The sequence below is a fragment of the Aquarana catesbeiana genome, linkage group LG04 (assembly GCF_042186555.1).
Source record: "Aquarana catesbeiana isolate 2022-GZ linkage group LG04, ASM4218655v1, whole genome shotgun sequence".
Classification (NCBI taxonomy): domain Eukaryota; kingdom Metazoa; phylum Chordata; class Amphibia; order Anura; family Ranidae; genus Aquarana; species Aquarana catesbeiana.
The window spans coordinates 143,896,971-143,919,134 of record NC_133327.1 but is presented as its reverse complement, the minus strand read 5'-3'; the positions used below and the strand labels follow the sequence as shown (position 1 = coordinate 143,919,134).

General features: G+C 40.6%; 1 protein-coding gene across 1 annotated transcript in view; it reads right to left on the bottom strand.

Annotated features, from left to right (window-relative positions):
* LOC141139566 (claudin-19-like) overlaps positions 1-21,135 on the bottom strand; it is a 102,215-nt gene extending 81,080 nt beyond the window's left edge. The window contains exons 1-2 of the mRNA XM_073625829.1: positions 20,983-21,135; positions 17,281-17,523 (exon numbers count right to left, since the gene is read on the bottom strand). Of these exons, the coding sequence (XP_073481930.1) occupies positions 17,281-17,500 (220 nt within the window). The 5' untranslated portion in view covers positions 17,501-17,523; positions 20,983-21,135. The remainder of the gene's footprint in view (positions 1-17,280; positions 17,524-20,982) is intronic.
* Between the last annotated feature and the right edge of the window lie 1,029 nt (positions 21,136-22,164).

Here is a 22,164-nt window from a genome sequence, read left to right as displayed (position 1 = left end):
CTGCTGGTGGCTGTGCTGTTTGATCATCTGGATGACAGTTATCTGCAGAGTCCCCACCCTTCTACCTGTGTACACCAAAATTCTCCTACTGTGTACAGTGTACTGTATGTTATTCTGTTACTCTCTGTGTGTAAATGCAGTGTTATTTCTCAGTGAGTAGATGTTACTTGCTGTGTTCCTTAGCATATTGGGTAATATTGTGCATTGTTTATCCACTTTATGGAATGAAAGGGGAGCTCAGACTACTGTCCAACACTGTGGGGTGTAATATGGACTGCAAATACATGTAACACACTTACATGTGTGCAGGCTATTGCATTTGGGTGTGCACCGCAAAGCTCAAACACACATGACTGTTTCAATCTATGCAGCATCGGCATAGCCTCTGTTGCCTGTGCTAAGCAGCTTCCTGTTCATTCATAATCTGAAGCATAGTAAACACAGTTTACTGTGCTTCAGTTATGAATGAACACAGTGAGTGAGTGTGTTCACTGTGTTCATTTAGAAAAGGAAGGGGCTGGTAAATTCCATTTTACCAGCCCCTTCCCCCACTCCTTATCCTGAAGAATCCCCTCCAGCAGCTGGGAGGAGAGGAGGGAAGCCAGCAGCTCTGTGGGGCAGGTAGGGGCAACACGGGGAGTGGGATGGTAGCTCGGGCAGTAAGGGGAATCTGCACCACATGCAGAGATTAGGATATACCCGGGCACACCTGGCACAACACCTGCACATGCCTATGGTAACACACAGCATTTGGTTTACTGGCTTCCACATATAGCCTACGTTCACACTGATGCCATTTGGCATGTGAATTGACATATCAAATCGCATGCCAAATCTGCGGCTATTGCTGGCAATGGCACCGTCCAAATTTTCTGTACTATGTTTCTGTACTACTTTTGGCGACTTTGGGTGAGATTTCAATAGACATCTGTGCATGAACCCGCACAGATGTCTCTGAAATCACTCCAGAAGTCGGATTGACATGCGGGAATGAACTAGTGCAAGTTCAGCGTAACTCTCACGATTCCAATCCCGCAGCAGTGTGAACCTAGGCTTAAGCCGAGTACACACTACAAGTTTTTTTTTCATAAAACCCAGTGGGATAAAGATACAAAGTAACATATCAGTACATTTAAATCTTTCTGTTCATTCATCTTTCTCTCTTCAGCTATTTTTTCTGCTGATTTTTTGGTTTGTTTCTATTTTTTTAACTATTAAAGTGGTTGTAAACCCACTAAAATAAATAAATAAATAAAAACCTGCAAGACAAAGGCATAATAAGCTAGTATGCATAGCATACTAGCTCATACTGAAATACTCACCTTAGATCGTAGCACCCGCAGCAGTCCCAGTACACAGCTCCAGCCGGCGACATCGCTCCCGGAGTTACTTCGGGAGCGATGTGATTGGCTGGAGCCGCAATGATGTCACTCCTGTGCATGTGCGCGGGAGCCACTGGTAACGGCACACTAGCTGAAGCAATGGCACAAACATGTCATTGCTTCAGTGCGCATATGCGCATGTGCCAATACAGGGGATATCTCCTAAAACAGTACAGGTTTAAGAGATATCCTGGGTAGCTACAGGTAAGCCTTATTATAGGCTTACCTGTAGTCAAAAGTGGCTTGTAAGGGTTTACAACCACTTTAATATTTACTTTTTTGTTTTAGTTTTGTTAGTTAATATTTTTACACATTTAACATATATATTAACCACTCGCCTACTGGGCACTTAAACCCCCCTCGTAACCAGACCAATTTTCAGCTTTCAGTGCTCTCACACTTTGAATGACAATTACTCAGTCATGTAATACTGTACCCAATTTTGTTCCTTTTTCATACAAATAGAGCTTTCTTTTGGTGGTATTTGATCACCTCTGGGTTTTTTATTTTTTGCGCTGTAAATGAAAAAAGACCGAAAATTTTGAAAAAAAAAAACGCATTTTTCTTTGTTTCTGTGAAAACATTTAGCAAATTATTAACTTTTCTTCATACATTATGGCCACAATTTATACTGCTACATATCTTTGGTAAAAATAACTCAAATTAGTGGATATTATTTGGTCTGTGTGAAAGTTATAGAGTCTACAAGCTATGGTGCAAATCATAAAAAATTGATCACACCTGATGTACTGGTGGTCTCAGTTCTTGCGACCCGAAAAAGCCAGTAAAGTACAAATACCCCCCAAATGACCCCTTTTTTGAAAGTAGACATTCCAAGGTATTTAGTAAGATGCATGGTGAGGTTTTGATGTTATCATTTTTTCCCACAATTCTTTGCAAAATGAAGACTCCCCCCCCCCCCCCCCCACACACACAAAATTGTCATTGTAATAGGTTATTTCTCTCATATGGCATGTGTATACCACAAATTACTCCCCAAAATACATTCTGCCACTCCTCCTAAGTATGACGATATCACATGTGTGGGACTTTTTCACAGCCTAGCCACATAGAGAGGCCCAACATGCAGGGAGCACCATCAGGTGGGAGCATAAATGACACATTTAAATTGTTGATTACCTATTACACTTTTGAAGGCCCTAGAGCACCAGGACAATGGAAACGCCCACAAAATGACCCCATTTTGGAAAGCTAACACCCCAACCTATAATCTGTGAGGCATAACGAGTCTTTTGAACAGTTCATTTTTTTCTAGAAGTCTTTAGAAAATGTGCGAAAAAAACGAAAACGCATTTTTTTTACACAAAGTTGTCCATTTATAATATATTTCCAACACATAGCATGTACATAGCAAAAATTACACCCCAAGATACATTCTGCTATTCCTCCTGAGTATAGCAATACCACATGTGTGAGACTTTTACACAGCCTGGCCACATTTCTCAACCACCTATTACAATTTTGAAGGCCCTGGAGCACCAGAACAATAAAAACGGCCACAAAATGACCCCATTTTGGAAAGAAAAAACCCCAACGTATAATCTATGAGGCATGTCGAGTCTTTTGAATGGTATTTTTTTTTCCAGAAGTTTTTGGAAAATGTGGAAAAAAAATGAAAACGCATTTTTTTTACACAAAGTTGTCCATTTATAAGATATTTCCAACACATAGCATGTACACAACCTGGCCACATACAGAGGCCCAAGTTGAAATAGCACCTTCAGGCACTCTAGGAGCATAAATTACACATCTTATTTCTCAACCACCTATTACACTTTTGAAGGCCCTGGAGCACCAGGACAATGGAAACACCCACAAAATGACCCCATTTTGTAAAGCTAACACCCCAACGTATAATCTATGAGGCGTAATAAGTCTTTTGAACGGTTCATTTTTTCCAGAAGTTTTTGGAAGATGTGCAAAAAAAATGAAAACGCATTTATTTTACACGAAGTTGTCCATTTATAATATATTTCCAACACATAGCATGTACATAGCAAAAATTACACCCCAAAATACATTCTGCTACACCTCCTGAGTATAGCGATACCACATGTGTGAGACTTTTACACACCCTGGCCACATACAAGGAATGCTGTCAAGTGTTCTAGGGACACATAGCATGCACATACCAAGAATTACACCCCAAAATACATTCTGCTGAGTAAAAGGTAAACAAAAGATTACCTGTGGTTTTAGTAGCGCAGTTGTCCACAGGAGGATAGCACTGGTCCAGGCAGCAGGCAGGGACTTGGTCAGCAAAAGCGAACGCAATTGTTCAGGCAACAGGCAGGAATACTGTCCATAGTCAGTACAGGCAGCAGGCAGGGATACTGTCCATATACAGTCCAGGGTCAGAGCAGCCAGAGATTGTCAGCAGTGCCAAAATATTGGTCTTGGTAGTAGGCAGGAACATGGTCCATGTGGTGTGGTCAGTTCATGCGACAGGCAGAGGCATGATGGCATAGGTCCTACAGGTAGCAGGCAGAAGTAGGGCCTTGTTCAGGACAGAATGGGGACAGGGGTAGAGGCTTCTCCCTCCCAAATCTCTTTGAAGCCTCTGAGTCTCCAGACCCTAATCTAGGAACTACAAAACAAAAAAAAAGTTTTCTTCATCCAGAAAAACAATTCTGGAGCCCCTCACATATGTGAGACCTCTGTGTTATGAATCCCACTAGTCCAGTGGCAGGGTACAAGATCAGTCCAAGAGGCAGGCAAAAAGCATGGTCGAACAGTCCAGGGTCAGTTCCAGATCAGGCAGAGGTATGTACAGAATCAGTAGGCAGAAGCATTGTCGAATAACAAGCCAGGGTCAGTTCCAGATCAGGCAGAGGTATGAACAGAATCGGTAGGCAGAAGCGTGGTCGATTAACAAGCCAGGGTCAGTTACAGAGCAAGTAGAGGCATAAGGGGTGTGAAGGTAAATGGCAGGAAGTGAGGGTTATGTTTACCATACTTCACTAATAATCTAGTGACGTATGGTAACGGCAGAAACAGTCAACAATGATAAGTGGTGTCTCTTCTCACTCCTCCTTTGGCGCACACCCGGCATTTTTTCTGACTTTTTTGGCCTGTTGGTCTGGGAGGGATTTTTTCGGAAAAGTAGTCTGCTAATCACATCAGATCGCATGGTTTCTGCTGGGCCGTTCGGGAATATAAGGGATCTGGTGATTTCCTCATGGTAGCCAAGGAAGGATTTGGGGCTTTCAGTGGATTTCTGATAGATAACGTAGCTGTTGTATATGGCCAAATTAAACAAATAAATTGAAACTTTTTATACCATTGGTATGTTCGTCTTGTGGCAAGGTAGGGTTCGAGCATTTGGTCGTTGAAGTCGACATCCCCCATGAACATATTGTATTCATGGATACATGTTGGTTTTTGGTTTGGGCCATTCCTCCTTGTGATCTCAACGAATGTATTGTTGTGGATCGATGAAAGCATAGACATCCCTTCTGTCCCTTCACTTCACAGCCAGAATTCCCTCATTCCGTAAACTCGCCGTCTCCCCTCTTCTTAGCTTCTTGTTGACGAGGCTTTGAGGAAAGCCCTTCCGGTTCTTCCTTACGGTACCACATGCTGTAGTGTTCTTTCTGTGAAGATTGCGGAACAGGGGCAAACTAGTATAAAAGTTGTCCACATACAAATGGTAGCCTTTCTCCAGGGGTGGGTTTATGAGTTCCCAAACGACTTTCCCGCTTGATCCGATGTAGTCTGGGCAATTAGGGGGATGTAGCTGGATGTCCTTCCCTTCATATACCATGAAGGGATATGTATAACCTGTGGCTCAGTCGCACAAGTTATAAAGCTTCACCCCATAGTGGGCCCTTTTGGTGGGAATAAATTGTTTCATGCCCAGCCTGCCAGAAAATTTGACAAGGGACTAATCCACGCATAAGTGTTGGTCTGGGGTAAACAACTGGGGGAAGATTTCAGAAAAATAATTTAGTAGTGGCCGAATTTTATAAAGCTTGTCAAAATTTGGGTAATTTCGGGGAGGGCACTGGGTATTGTCATTGTAGTGTAGGAATCTCATAATCATGAGATATCTGGTTCTGGGCATTACTGAGGAAAAGATGGGTATGTGGTGGATGGGGAGGGTTGACCAATATGAACGTAATACTTTTTTTTGCTTAGTCCCATACAGAATGTGAGGCCCAAAAAAATTTCAAACTCCTCCACTGTTAGGGCTCTCCACTCGTAGAGACGGGCATAATAGGACGTTAGGTTACATCAAAAACATCAATCGGGGAAAAATTTTCTGTGTCCACCTGGACTCCTGGCTGGGCAGTGAAAGGGGGAATGATAGCTTCTCCTGAATTAGGAGAAAGCCACAAGGGGTTCTGAAGAGAATCGGGAAGGCTGGCATGGGACCTAACCCTTTGGGACTGAGGTGACACCCCATTGGTACATGGCCTTTGTCGAGGTACTGCGGTGCTGGTGGATGGCACTGCGGTGCTGGTGGATGGCACTGCCTCCTCACCAGAATGCCTTCATCTGGCGGGCGGACTTTCATCCTCCTCTGAGGCTGTCAGTGTTCCACTGCTTAGGACAGGGTCGTAGTCCACGTCAGACTCAGAATCAGAATATGAGGAGGAATCCGAAGTGGAGAGCTCCCCGTTGCTCTCGTCGGCCGCAAGAATATTGTACGCCTCCTCGGCTGAAAATAATCTTTTAGACATTCTTGGTGGTGACAAATGGCACTGATATGTGGCACTGATGGCATGTGACACTGATGTGGCACTGGTGACAGATGGCACTGATGTGGTGCTGATGAAACGTGGCACTGATGTCATAGGTGACAGTGACAGGTGGCACTGATGTGGCAGGTGACACTGACAGGTGGCACTGACGACAGATGGCACTGATACGTGGCACCGATGACACGTGACACTGGCAGATGGCACTGATATGTGGCACTGATGACACGTGGCACTGATGTGGCACTAATGACACATGGCACTGATGTGGCAGGTGATACTGACAGGTGGCACTGATGTGGCAGGTGACACTGACAGGTGGCACTGATGACAGATGGCACTGACGACAGATGGCACTGTTACGTGGCACCGATGACACGTGACACTGGCAGATGGCACTGATATGTGGCACTGATGACACATGGCACTGATGACACGTGGCACTGATGTGGCAGGTGATACTGACAGGTGGCACTGATGTGGCAGGTGACACTGACAGGTGGCACTGATGACTGATGGCACTGACAGATGGCACTGATGACAGATGGCACTGATGATTGATGGCACTGATAGATGGCACTGATGACAGATGGCACTGTGACACTAACAGTAATGAGCACTGTAGCACCAATGGCACTGATGTGGCACTGTATGGGCACTATTTGGGCTGATTTATACTGTGTTTTCACTGTAAACAGTAGGCACTCACTGACGCTGCAGCACAGGTCACTTTCCCTCCTCACACGTGGTCGCTGTGTGAGGAGGGAGAGCCGGCAATGAGAGGTGATCTCATATGTTTACACTTGAGATCATCTCCCATTGGAAGCTCTGATCGAGTGCTAAATGGCCGGTGTGATTGGCCATTTAACACGATCTGTGATTGGCTGTGTCCAAGGGACACGGCCAACACAGAATTTCCCCGATGCGCACCCATGGCGGCGTGCAGAGGGGAAGTAAACAGGAGGACGTCCAGGGACGCCCTCCCGGCAATTGAGCGCAGTGCTGTAGCCGTCTTTCGGCTATAGCACGGGCGCAAAGTGGTTAAACATTTACCATTAAAAAAAAGTGCAAAATGAAAAAAAACAACACTTTATTTAAGTTGCGTTTTATTTTTAGTTGCATTTTATTGTCTGAGGATTGTGAAAAAAAAAATCATTGATGCAAAATAATATAAAAAAAAAAGAAAGCCTTGATTTTCCTTAATAAAATAATATATGTTTTACCTTGTTATCTTTAGTAATGACAAAGTCATTGCTGAATAAACAGGTCCATAGTGTAAAAATTGCTCTGGTCCAAAGGGAGTGAACGTGTGTGAGAGACGACATTGTTAACTGACAATTACACTGTCTTAGAACACTGCACTAAAATTAATTTTGTGTAATTTTTGAGAGAGATATAGCTTTTTTGGTGCAATTTAATAACCACAGGGTTTTTTTATTTTTTAATATTAAGTAACATTTTTAAGAAAAAACTTGCCTTTTTTTTCTGTTACGCTGTATAAAGCATATCTGATAAAAATGCTAGCACACTACAAACACCCCCAAAATGACACTTTTTAGAAAATAGAAACCGCAAAGTGATCACATTTTTGGGCACAATTTTTCTTGGAAAAGAAGAAACATGCTGGTATTGAGATATTGAGGTGGTTATAACATGGAAATTGGTCATTGTGCACTAGCACACTAGTACATCATTATTGTACAGGTCATATACAGTGGGAGGAGGAGGTGAAAGGGGTTTATGTACAGGTCACTTACCTTGGGAGGATGGAGATGAAAGTTCAATGGGTAGGACAAGGGAGGTGAAGTATGAAAAGCAAAACATTTGTGTGTGTTTGTGTGTGTATGTATGTGTACACAGCGGATATCAAAAGTCTACACACCCCTGTTAAAATGTCAAGTTTCTGTGATGTAAAAAAATGTGACAAAGATAAATCATTTCAGAACTTTTTCCACCTTTAATGTGACCTATAAACTGTACAACTCAATTGATAAGCAAACTGAAAACTTTTAAGGGGGGGGTAAAAATAAAACATTAAATAATGTGGATGCATAAGTGTGCACACCCTCTTGTAACTAGGGATGTAGCTGTGTTCAAAACTAAGCAATCACATTCAAACCCATGTTAAATAGGAGTCAGTACACACCTGCCATCATTTAAAGTGCCTCTGATTAACCTCAAATAAAGTTCAGCTGTTCTAGAAGGTCTTTCCTGACATTTTCTTAGTCACATCCTACAGCAAAAGCCATGGTCTGCAGAGAGCTTCCAAAGTATCAGAGGGATCTCATTGTTAAAATGTATCAGTCAAGAGAAGGGTACAAAATAAATTCCAAGGCATTAGATATACCATGGAACACAGTGAAGACAGTCATCATCAAGTGGAGAAAATATGGCACAACAGTCGCATTACCAAGAATTGGACGTGCCTCCAAAATTGATGAAAAGACGAGAAGAAAAGTCAGGGAGGTTGCTGCGAGGCCTACAGCAACATTAAAGGGGCTACATGAATATCTGGCAAGTATTGGCTGTGTGGTACATGTGACAACAATCTTCAGTATTCTTCATATGTCTGGGCTATAGGGTAAAGTGGCAAGGCATAAGCCTTTTTCTTACGAAGAAAAACATCCAAGCCAGGCAAAATTTTGCAAAAACATATCTGAAGTCTCCCAAAAGCATGTGGGAAAATGGGTTATGGTCTGATGAAACCAAGGTTGAACTTTTTGCCCATAATTCCAAAAGATATGTTTGTCACAAAAGCAACATTGCACATCACCAAAAGAACACCATACCCACAGTAAAGCATGGTGGTGGCAGTATCATGCTTTGGGGCTGTTTTTCTTCAGCTGGACCGGGGACCTTAGTCAAGGTAGAGGGAATTATGAACAGCTCCAAATACCAGTCAATATTGGCACAAAACCTTCAGGCTTCTGCTAGAAAGATGAACATGAAGAGGAACTTCATCTTTCAGCATGACAACGACCCAAAGCATACATCCGAATCAACAAAGGAATGGCTTCACCAGAAGAAGAATAATGTTTTGGAATGGCCCAGCCAGAGCCCAGAGCTGAATCGGATTGAAAATTTATGGAGTGATCTGAGGAGGGCTGTGCACAGGAGATGCCCTCGCAATCTGAAAGATTTGGAGTGTTTTTGCAAAGAAGAGTGGGCAAATATTGCCAAGTCAAGATGTGCCATGCTGATAGACTCATACCCAAAAAGACTGAGTGCTGTAATGATATCAAAAGGTGCTTCAACAAAGTATTAGTTTAAGGTTGTGCACACTTATGCAACCAACGGCCTGTGAGTCCACCACGTCTGGTAAGGGCATTTTACATTATCTTTCTGCCTGGTTGAGCATTGGAAGAATCCATTGGGGATAGGAATAGATGTTATTTTGAGACTTACATCTATGTTCCATGATTTCTCTACCTGATTTAATGAACTGTCTAATCCCCCAGGGACTTGCTATTTATCCCTACCCCATTTCACGTTATACATGTTTGTATTTGGATTGAGGGTTTTGGATTATTATTTTTATGATATACACATAATTCACATTGTTTATTACATATTGTTTATTACACATGATTTATTGCCAACAATATCTTCTTTAAAATATTGGATCTTTTAATTGGTCCACTGTTTTTTGTCTTGTGAGGTCTAACAGGACCTAACATTTGAAATACATAAAGGTGTGCTAAATGATATATGATATATGGTTGCTGATCGGCACACCACAGCGCTACACTTTTTTTCTTCTTTTCTATTGATGTTTACAATTGGTCTAATTGGTGGTGTTGGCTGCTTGTTGTTTATTTGGTTGGCGCAGCAGACCCTTTTTATTTTTTGTTATTTTTTATTTTATGCAACCATATTATTTTAGCTTTTTATTTTTACTTCCCTCCATCTAAAAGATTTCAGTTTGCTTTTTCAATTGAGTTGTACAGTTTATAGGTCATATTAAAGGTGGAAAAAGTTCTGAAATTATTTATCTTTTTTTACATTTTTTTACATCACAGAAACCTGACATTTTAACAGGGGTGTGTAGACTTTTTATGTCCACTCTATACACACAATATAAATACCTTTTTTTTCTTTTTTAAAAGTGATCACATAATCTCTGTTCTCAGCTGCATAAATGGCTTAGAGAGCTAGAGGTGGAGAAACAGCAGGACACTAATGCCCTGTACACACGGTCGGACATTGATCAGACATTCCGACATCAAAATCCATGGATTTTTTTCCGACAGATGTTGGCTCAAACTTGTCTTGCATACACACAAAGTTGTTGGAAAATCCGATCAATCTGAACGCAGTGACATAAAACACGTATGTCGGGACTATAAACGGGGCAGTAGCCAATAGCTTTCATCTATTAATTTATTCTGAGCATGCGTGGCACTTTGTGCTTTGGATTTGTGTACACACGATCGGAATTTCCAACAACGGATTTTGTTGTCGGAAAATTTTATAGCAAGCTCTCAAACTTTGTGTGTCAGAAATTCCTATGGAAAATGTGTGATGGAGCCTACACACGGTTGAAATTTCCGACAACAAAGTCCTATCACACATTTTCTGTCAGAAAATCTGACCGTGTGTACAGGACATAATCTTCTCAATGGATGGCTGTGCAGGGGGGGGGGGGGGGGCTGGGGCTTGTCGGCACATGTCTGACCATTCGAGGACAGGCAAACTAAGCTCCTAGCATGGCCAAGTACATGGTACAACAGACCCATATCAGGAATTTAAAATGTTGTGGTAACATATTCTTTAAAAACAGGTCTGGGACAGGATGAAGATAAGATGTATAGCTCGCACTCAGAGAAGAGAAGGGAGTAAGGGTGAAAGGGCAAAGAAATCCCATAATAAACTTAATTGAAACCCCCCCACTTTAAATCTGCTGCTGCTGCCTACAATCCCTTCATTTATTTTATCCTCCTGGTCATCACAGCGATCACAAGATACAAAGCCACTGTGGTTGGCTCTGTGCATTTTACCTGTGATCTGGCATGTCTAAAGACAGCTCCTGGGTGTTTTTTGCATGCCTGATGCACCTAAGTAGTGAACAGAGAGCCCATTTTAACATGGTGCTCCAGAAAAAAACGTCCACCTCTCCAACCTTTATGAACGTATGGGGGAGTATAAAAAAATAAGGGCAGTAATCTGCACAATAGACAAGGGGGAGTATAAAAAATAAGGGCAGCAATCTGCACAATAGGCAAGGGGGAGTATAAAAAAATAAGGGTAGTAGTTTGCACAATAGAGAAGGGGGAATATAAAAAATAAGGGCAGTAATCTGCACAATAGAGAAGGGGGGGTATAAAAAATAAGGGCAGTAATCTGCACAATAGAGAAGGGGGGGTATAAAAAATAAGGGCAGTAATCTGCACAATAGAGAAGGGGGAGTATAAAAAATAAGGGCAGTAATCTGCACAATAGAGAAGGGGGGGTATAAAAAATAAGGGCAGTAATCTGCACAATAGAGAAGGGGGAGTATAAAAAATAAGGGCAGTAATCTGCACAATAGAGAAGGGGGGGGTATAAAAAATAAGGGCAGTAATCTGCACAATAGAGAAGGGGGGGTATAAAAAATAAGGGCAGTAATCTGCACAATAGAGAAGGGGGGGTATAAAAAATAAGGGCAGTAATCTGCACAATAGAGAAGGGGGAGTATAAAAAATAAGGGTAGTAGTTTGCACAATAGAGAAGGGGGAATGTAAAAAATAAGGGCAGTAATCTGCACAATAGGCAAGGGGGAGTATAAAAATAATTGATTGCTGAGCTCTGCTCTAACAACTACTGAGAATATATTAGATATTGTTTATAATAGGTTGGCCCACTCATTAACTGGTAAAGAGAGCAGTCAAGTATAACAATTGTGTAGCACTGTAAAACAGAACCTATATATGTAATGAGAAAATGTGGCTGCTCCCAAGTAAGTGTAATTATAAAATTCACACAAAACAATGTTTTTTATCTCTAACATAAAATTTCCGGGAAAAAAAGTTACCCAACATTCCCTAAGAGCTTCCCACAAACTATATCAGGAGAACTTTAGTTAGGTCACTTTGTAAAGCACCATGGTATTGCAAACCTGTAGGTGTGCAGCCCATAGGTTATTTAGATTTGGCATAATTCATAGTGGGAAGCTATATGAGTCACTTCTCCTTCCACTATGGCATTTTCATAAACTTACAATGTCACTAAACCCACATCATAAAAAAACTATTAATAAATGGTGTATTACATGCTGTTCATATTCACTCAGTCACTTTGAAATTTGTTTTCTGTATTCTGCAATAAACCTGGTTGATCTTGCTGCTCTCTATCTCCACCTTCTATTCATGTCTCCAATTCAGCTAGAGATCTTGCAGCTGTTGAGGCAACTCTGCTTGGTTTTCAGTGAATTTCTATGCTGAGCATTTCCTCCCTATCACATCTGAGCAGCCCATGTGATTATACACAGTGGCAAATGTCAGCCCACTCCCTCCCCCCTTCTCCTCCATGCCCACTAACCAGCTAAAAATAATGTTTATGTGGGATATTACCTGTAGATTGATGGAGGCTTCACCTCCCACTTATTCTAAAACACAGGCTGGAAGGGCGTGACACAACCTGTGACTGGCAGAAATCCACCCACACCATATTTTTATTAAATATATATTTGTATGACAATTTAAAACAGTTTATTGATATTAATTATTTATGTTAACTCTGTATTTCAATTATTTTTTTTTTTTGAACATGTGACCAGCAGCAGAGGACTAGAAGCTCCTCCTGCTTATGTTTCCCTGCAGACAGTCTGGGAAGGAGCTGGATCACATGACAGCTGTATATCACATCGGAAAAAGGTACGGATGTTTTGTTTTATTAAAATAATTACAGTGCCATCATCCATATACAGAAATGGAAAGGGACAATGTAAATTAAACAGTGTGTGTTTAGTATCACTTTAATCAACGTGAATGAGCAAAAACCTTTTTACATGTATATCTAAGTTGAAAATACAACAGTAAAAAAAGAGAACAAAATCTGAAGACTTTCGTTATATCAGGTTTGAAATAACTGCACCTGCTTTGATCGGTAAACGGTAATCCTCCTAATCTCTTAGAACAAACAGCACAAAAAAGCAATTAATGTTTGACAGAATATTGATATGTAGTAGGACGGATCTAATCCCTGAGTAAATAGTCTCTGTCACAGTTTATTTTATCATCAGGTCACGTGACTTATAATGCCTGGAAATTGACCAAAGGTTCACTAGAAGGATTAATTATCTGAGCCACAGAGACAATGACACACCGATACTGCACCCACTCCACTATGGCTGAGACAACAACACCTCCTCTCTCTCATAATGACGTATAGTGGGATGACACATCACACCATGTATTTAAAAACTGTTTGCAGTACTCAAAATTGTATTTTTTTTAAATTTGCCAAATTCTTATTTGTAACAAAAACAGACACGAGACAAGTTCATCATGTTTATTCTGTGAATGATGCTTGCTTCCATGTCACAGACATGTTTTATACTGTACGAACGGCTAATTGGCCAATACACCATTACATTAAAAAAATAAATGAATCCTCCTTTTTCAGGAGTTATTTAGAACTAAATGTATTTGCTATAATCCTGTAACTGGTGGAAAGAACAAATACTTTGCACACAGTGTTGAAAGGGTTTTCCTCTTTCAGCTGTGATGTTAAAACCCCCCTACTTGCTTAGCCATAATGAGCAGAGTGGGCTACAGACCCTCCTACATGACCCAATGCAGCAGGTACAAAACACTCTACTCCCCTGACCATCTATCTTCTTTTTTGATTTTGTAAGATAGGGCATAAACGTGGCCTGTTGTAGTTCCACTGTCTATTCACTAGATTTCCCCATAGGTGGAGTGTGAACTGTGACTTTAGGATTTAGTGGGGTTAAGTGGCACCCCTGCCCAGGTAGAGTGGCACCATGGGAAGGAGTTTAGAGATATATACTTAGCTTGGTGGTAAGCAAGTAGGGGTAGTAGCCATTACTGGGAGAAGTGGTCACCTGTATCTTCTGTGGTTTGACCACTAAGGCTTATTATTTAGTCACAAGGTTTTTACCTTGGTGCTTCCTCCTCAGAGGGGTAGCTAAGTGGTGTAAGAGGACTTTGCATATGGAATTATCTCACATACCCCTTCTTGGGCATGCTGGACTCTGGGACGCCCCTCTTGTAGGTAAATGCCTCTCCTCTTGCCTATACTTACTCTCAACTCTAATATGGACTGTTTGCAACCTTAAAGCTGTGTACCATTAACCCTTCTGGGAGGCTGATCTGTGCTATATCTTATTATTGAAGCTTTTCTTTCTCTGATTGGCTTGAGCGCCGATCAGATAGACTGTACTGTGTTCTGGGTATGAGACAGAAAATCTCATTTCAAAATCAGAACACAGTGCGGTATGTTGTATGTAGCCTCAACTACATACAGTTTATACAGCACATCCAGCGGCCTCACATGTTAGTGAGGGACAATTTGAATATATATATATATATAAACTGTATATTAGAAAATTCAAATGTTGTACTTAACCACTTCCCGCCCATCATATAACAAAATGATGGCCATAAAGTGGTTTCATTATCCTGACTGGGCATCATATGACATCCAGCAGGATAAGCCACTAGCGCGCGCAGCGCCGCGGTTGATGGTGTGGTGTGTCAGTCTGACACACCGCATCTCCGATCTAGGTAAAGAGCCTATGACATAGGCTGTTTACCATGTGATCAGCTGTGTCCAATCACAGCTGATCACAGTGTAAACAGGAAGAGCCGTTTATTGGCTTTCCTTCATTCACACTGACAGGTGCGAGTAGAGGATAGCTGATCGGCTGCTCTCCTGATGGGGGTGTCTGCGCTCATAATCAGCGCATTGATTATCAGTGCAGACCCATTGAGGATGCCCACTTCCAACCACCAGGAATGCCCACTTCAGACCACCAGGGATGCCCACTTCAGACCACCAGGTGAGCCCACCAGGGGTGCCAATCAGTGCCCATTAGGATGGCACTCTGTACCCATCAATGATGCCTGCCAGTGCCTCCTGATCAGTGCTGCCTATCAGTGCCACCCATCAGTGCCCATCAGTGCAACCTATCAGTGCCCACCAGTGCCACCTATCAGTGCCACCTATGATTGCCCACTAGTGCCACCCTATGAGTGCCCATAAGTGCCTCCTATCAGTGCCCATCAGTGCTGCATATCAGTGCTACCTGTCAGTGCCCATCAGTGCTGCTTATCAGTACCGCCTATCAGTGCCCATCAGTGCTGCATATAAGTGCCTCATCATCAGTGCCCATCAGTGCTACCTTATTAGTGCCATCTCATCAGTGCCAATCAGTACTGCCTCATCAGTGCCTGTCAGTGCAGTCTCATCAGTGAAGGAGAAAACTTACTTATCTACAAAGTTTTGTAACAGAAACAATGAAAAACTTTTTTTTCAAAATTTTCTGTCTTTTTTATTTGTAGCACAAAAAATAAAAAAAATTGTTTGGGGTACAATGTTGCATGACCACGCAATTGTCATTCAAAGTGTGACAGCACTAAAAGCTGAAAATTGGACTGGGCAGGGGGGAAAGTGCCTGGTATTAGTGGCTAAGCTGGGTACGCACTGTCTGTTTTTGTCATTAAGCCAGTGGGCTGAAAAAAACCAGACTGATTCCTGCATCCACACAAGCGATGTGCATGCAGGAATTCCCCCTGTCAGAACACATTGATCAGCGCTGCAGCTGATTGGCTGCAAGTGGCTGATAGAATACATTTTTTCTAGCAGTCCCATTCGACAAAAGTTGATTTAACAATCGGCTTCTGTCAAACCAGGAGGGCTACACATGGATTGAAATTTGGCCGGTCCCTGCTGAACCGATGGAATTTTGATCCCTGTGTACCAGGCTTTAGTGGCATATTTATAAAGTAATGGGGTTGATTTACTAAAACTGAAGAGTACAAAATATGGAGGAAGATTTACTTGCAGTAAATGTTTGGTGGATACCAGGTTCACTGCTTAGTAGGCTCTGTGCAATTGCTATTCAAGCCTATAGCAATTTATGTATAATAAAAATTACTACAATGACTTTCTAAAATCAGATTACAGGGCTCCTGTCCTGCACTTGAATTACAGGTTGGGTTCACCCTTATGCGAATTGGATGCGGTCTTTTCCGCATCCAATTCGCATGTCAGGAGATTGTGACCGGCTCTCAATGGAGAAAATCGTTGTTGAAATTGACTGGTCTGGCAACAGGATCGATGTAGGTACAAGAGATTTACTATTCAATAAAGTATCAAATAATGCAATACATATGGCTTTGGTTCACCCTTTGCAATTCACTGACAATGTTGTTTGAAAATGTGATCTATCATTTATTCATGAAAACAAACAATTAAAAACCGTAATTTATTTGATCTGAACTATAATAGGTTTTCTGAGGCAAAGGTAGATTTTTGATTGAGTCAGAAGCTAGTGGTTTGCACAACATATTGAATTCAATCAGTTTACATATTTACATAGTTACATAGTTAGTCAGGTTGAAAAAAGACACAAGTCCATCCAGTTCAACCATAAAAAAAACCAAAAAAAAACGTACAATCCAAGATACCCAATTCTATACCCACAGTTGATCCAGAGGAAGGCAAAAAACCCCAGCAGAGCATGATCCAATTTGCTACAGCAGGGGAAAAAATTCCTTCCTGATCCCAGAGAGGCAATCGGATTTTCCCTGGATCAAATTTACCTATAAATGCTAGTACCCAGTTATATTATGTACATTTAGGAAAGTATCCAGGCCTTTCTTAAAGCAATCTACTGAGCTGGCCAGAACCACCTCTGGGAGTCTATTTCACATTTTCACAGCTCTTACTGTGAAGAAACCTTTCTGTATTTGGAGATGAAATCTCTTTTCCTCCAGTCGTAAAGAGTGCCCCCTTGTCCTCTGTGTTGACCGTAAAGTGAATAACTCAAGTTTAGTTGCGATGAATGATCCATTGTATGATCAAATCGATATCTTCTATTTTCAGGCCTTTGGTTTCAACTTAGTTTGACTGTTGACCTGCCTTTATGTTTTAGAATGATTCTAGCATAGTTGCAGTACAGTAATGCAGTAAACACGTATAATATTTCTGGTACAACTAATAAAAATACTTACTGGAAAGACTGAAAAGTGACGAGAACTTCTTACACTGCACAGAGCCCACAGAGGTGCCCACACAGTTCATCCAGAGCCCTTCGAATACGGCAGTGGAAGTGATGATGTTAGTGGAAGGGCTGGAGGTTTTCCATTTAGTGGATACTGTGCATACAAGGACACAGGTCATCCCTCCCAAAGCAAGCAACAAGGCACAGACCTGGAAGGGGGTTCTGTCCATGATGAGCTGTATGTAGCTTGTGCCTACGTAAACATATAGACATCAGGATCCAATTCTAAATTCAAGGTATATTTCCAGCAAAAATACAGTTATCCACCTTATTCAACACACACAACATTTTAACGCCTGAACAAATTGTAAACTATCTATTAGACAACAACTTATAATCTTAACTTGGGGAAAAGTTGATTGTTTGTCTTACTGTAACTTTGCATTTATATGTTACATCCCCAATGTTTAAATGTAACCCTGTAATAATAAAAATATATATTTAACATATAAAAATATATATTTTTTTGTGTTTGAGAGATTCCTCAAACTGTGGTGAACACCCAGTGTTTGATTACTTAGCCAATATGCTATTGTTTCCCATAAAGAGCAGAGCTTCAAATAGCGTGTTTTATACATAAATATATAACCTAAGTGTGCACATACAGTATATGGGCATAACTGTTCAAGGAAAATGTTCAGTTTGGATTATTTGTGATCACCTGTTGTCTAAAGGTACAAAGGTGCCTACAGACATAGGAAAACATCCATCCAATCCAACTGAAAGAGATGTAACAAAAATGAAGAAGAAAAAGGGTAGAAAGGAAGAAAGAACAGGAAAGACCACTAGTGTAGAAAGAGAATTTGCCCTTCAGGAGATGTTTTTTGTCTAATTGGTTATTCTGTTAGGATTCTATTTACACTGGTAGCATCACTTGTATAATAAATCTAATGCAAGACAGGATTCATAAATAGTAATAAGCAAATTGGGCAAAGTTTGGTTTGCTGCACATTATCCAAACTTATTGGGAACATTGAAGTCTATGGAAGTCGAATCTTGTTAATTTTGCCCCTTATCAAGACTACTGCACAAGCTTTTATTAAAAAAATAAAAATAAATAAAAGGATAACTGGGCGCTGCTATGGGGGATGTGTACCAATGTAAAATAAAATTTTTAAAAATAGCTGTATCCTTTAGATAACAAGCTTTGGGGATGCTGTAAACCTGCACATAAAGTTGCGGATGTAGTAAGGCTCCATTGGAGTCCACCTGCTTAGCGGGGAATCTGTCCACTGATCCCCATTGAGCAGGCGGATGGCTGGTCCGTGTCTGCTCCACTTATGCAGAGCAGACACAGCGGACCGCCTGTTCTTTTACACCAAACTGCTATCCGATACGCCAGATGGATGGGGAACGGATTCCCATCCGCCCGTTGTTTGGGGATAGGATTGGATCAGATGTAAGCAGGTGTCAACGAACACATGTCCATTGACTCCAGCCACTCCCTATTGTATTGTACCTTTACAAACATAATTCAGGGATTTTTATTTATCAGCAGTTTCATTATCACCACTAGATGACAGATCCCAAGCTGGTGTTTGTTTGTAAACAAACTAGGGGATCTGTCATTCAGCAGCAGTTGCCCTACTAATTGACAGATCCCCACAGGCTTTTGTTTGTAAAATATGTTCATGATCATAAAGACATGTTGGTAGAATCAATAGCCCCTGTCTAAAATTGGCCCTAGTAAGTGTATTTATGCATGTTTGACAGGGACCTTAGATTGTAAGCTCCTAGATGGCAGATATTTATGTGAATATACACATTGTAAAGTGTTGCCTAAATTGTTGGCACTGTATAAAAACCTTGAATAAATAAAAAATAATTAGATAAATATTTAATCAATGATGCCACCCAGGATCCCTGATACAGTTGTTTACATTCCAGCAGCACCAGAGATGTCACTTGCAATAGGAGTTGCAGTAGTGCAGCATCATTTGATAATGGGTTGTTGTGGCAGCCGGTCAACATCGGCAGATGGTGCTCATGGTAATTGACATGGTCTACATTGCTGGACGATGTGCATAACATTTGGAGTCACACTTAGTGTGCCTCTCCCCACCCCCACCAGGCCCCATGTCCTCAATATTGGGAGGGTACCTTACAAGGGGATGTGGCATCCCCACATACTGTGCCCCAAACAGATGTGAGAGACTGCATGGAGAGTTTATTGGATCCTGGAAACTCCTTTAAAACAAGGGGCTCAAAGATATCTGGGCCTTCGATGTCTTTACATAACATTGTTAGTCATACACAGTAGCAGGAAAGTAGCAGAGGCATTTTATCCACAAAGGGATGTTCGTTTTGTAAAGTGTATTTTAGTAAGTAAGATGAACCTGTCTTCACTTTGAATTCTTAACTATGTGTGAGGAAAATCTAAAAAAAAAAAAAAAAAAAAAAAAAACAACAGAATATGTGCTAGCTCATGATTGGGTATTTAAAATGAACACTGTGCTACCTTATAGCGGATATTCACCCTCAATCGAATGTGACCCCTCCTTCCCACTGCTGTGTAAAAAGGTCTCTCTCGTTTTCTTATGTACTGTTTTTTAAAATTTATTTTTTATATCATTTTTTAGGAAAAACCTCCAGTCCGCTCCCCCATGCACATCATTCGCCTAGGCTATTGGTAATCGCCGAGATGTCTTTTCAGTTGCTAAAGTATTTCAATACATAACATGATTTATCAGATTAATTTTTTTAAATCATCCGAACAACATCAGGAACATTTTTGTTATACTATTTTTCCATATCTATAGCCCTAAAAATACGGAGTATATAGATTGTTCAAATGAGTCGAATTATCAGACAAGTTGTTAGCATGAAAGATCCGCTGGGTGGGCGAGTACTTTAAATAAACAGGACCTGCAACCAGGTAAGGATGGGTTAACAAAGGGGGGGGGGGGCTTTGAGGCTGAAGATCTGCTTTATTTGCACATATTTACCATTACTACTGTTTAAAATGAACCCCCAATATATTTTAGTACTTTCAGCCTTTTTCAGTTATCTTCAGCAAGCATGATGTCAAATGTATTTCTCTATACAGTATAACCACATACAGTATACATATGCAAATTATTTAAAAGGAAATCATTTTCTTTTACATCTTTCATCTATTGAATATGTTCCTACTGGACAAATAGCAGAAATAATTTGTTGTCAGAACAAACTTAACTACCACTCTTGTATTTTGTCTATAGAACAGGATGAAACTTATCTTTCAGAAAATGTCAGCACATAAGCAGTGCGGACAGGAAGGGGTGAAGCTTTGGTGGTCATAAATCTTTCAGACTAACAACATGTCTGATACCAACAATCTATTTGCTCTGTATTTGTTGTGGCTATAGATATGGATAAATAGTACAACAAAAATGTTGTTTTTAATTAAAATTATTCTGATGATTAAAAAAAAAAAAAAATCTGCAAAATCACAATATATATTGGAATCCTTTTGCAACTGAAAAGACAACTCAGCCATTACTAATAGCTTTCTAAAAGACAACATAATTCCATCCCTAACTGGAACATAGATTTAAATTCCTTTTATTCCCCACGGTTTTGTGATATCATCCTTTTTTGAAAAAAAAAAAAAAAATACATTAAGAATTGTAGATCCTGTATAATAATATACGTAAATGAAAACTCGATTTACCTATTCCAGGTTTAAGATCCTTTCTTTCGAATGGCCTGACCAGGACTTTGCTACTATCCAACAGTTACAGACTGTCTGTTGTACAAACTTTGGTTTACATCAGAGAGGTCCAGGGTTAAACATCGGAGACCTTGATGTCAGTTTACTTTTATAGTTTCACTACGCAGCTGAAACACAACACACATCTTTATCGCAACAACATTTAGCTTACTTTAGGATATGTCTACCCATCATTTCGAGGTTGGCAAGATTTAAAAATATTCCTACTTTTAAATAGGAGTTGAGCTTGAGGTTTAAGAGGTCATTGGCTCAAAAAAAAAAATTATATTAGCAAGTATGTATAGAACTATTAAACAAACTTCTCTGATAACTTTTATAATTCTGTAATTTTTGTTCAGATCCCCTTGGGCAGCATCTACCTAACTTATTTAATCAATAGGCCTCTTTATGGTGTTGCACCCATAACCAGTTGTAAGTTCCATGTACTTTGTCTACACAGCAGATAGGCAAGATCCAAAAATAAGTCAGTTTTGTGACTATGAAGCATAGATAGGTGAAATATGCAATAAAGAAAAAAACAAATATCCTTTCTCACTGATTTTCACACATTCTACCATTTTTGTATACAGGTGACAGATTAAAAAGAAAATGTGTCATATACTTTTTTCCTTAAAGTGCTATACTAAAAAGCCAAATGATTGACAATTTGTAGTGGAAAAACTCCCATGTTCCCTGTATAGTAAGTAACTGAGGGAAAATAAAGAGGCCCTGTCATTTCATTTTCCTTCTCCCTTTAGTGTGTAGATTTACAGAACGTGGCAACTGTAAAATATGTAGGCATTTAGAGCCCAAAACCTTTTGTAAGAACCCTCTGAGGTTGACCTTCTAAAGGCAAATAGGCTGTACTTTGCACGGGAAGTTGCAATTTGCAATTGAATTTTCCTCATAGCTTAGTGAATAAGGTGAATCTCTGCTAACTTCCATACAGAGGTAAAAGAGTTGGGGGTAACTATTTTAGATTACTGCAAAATGAGCAAACAGTGTGGCCAGGCAGTGTGAAAAGCAAAAGAATTATAGGATGCATCATTAGAAGGGTCGACGGCTGTAGGAAGGAGGTCCTGATTCCCTTATATAGATCTTTAGTTAGACCTCATTTAGAATACTGTGTCCAGTTCTGGATAC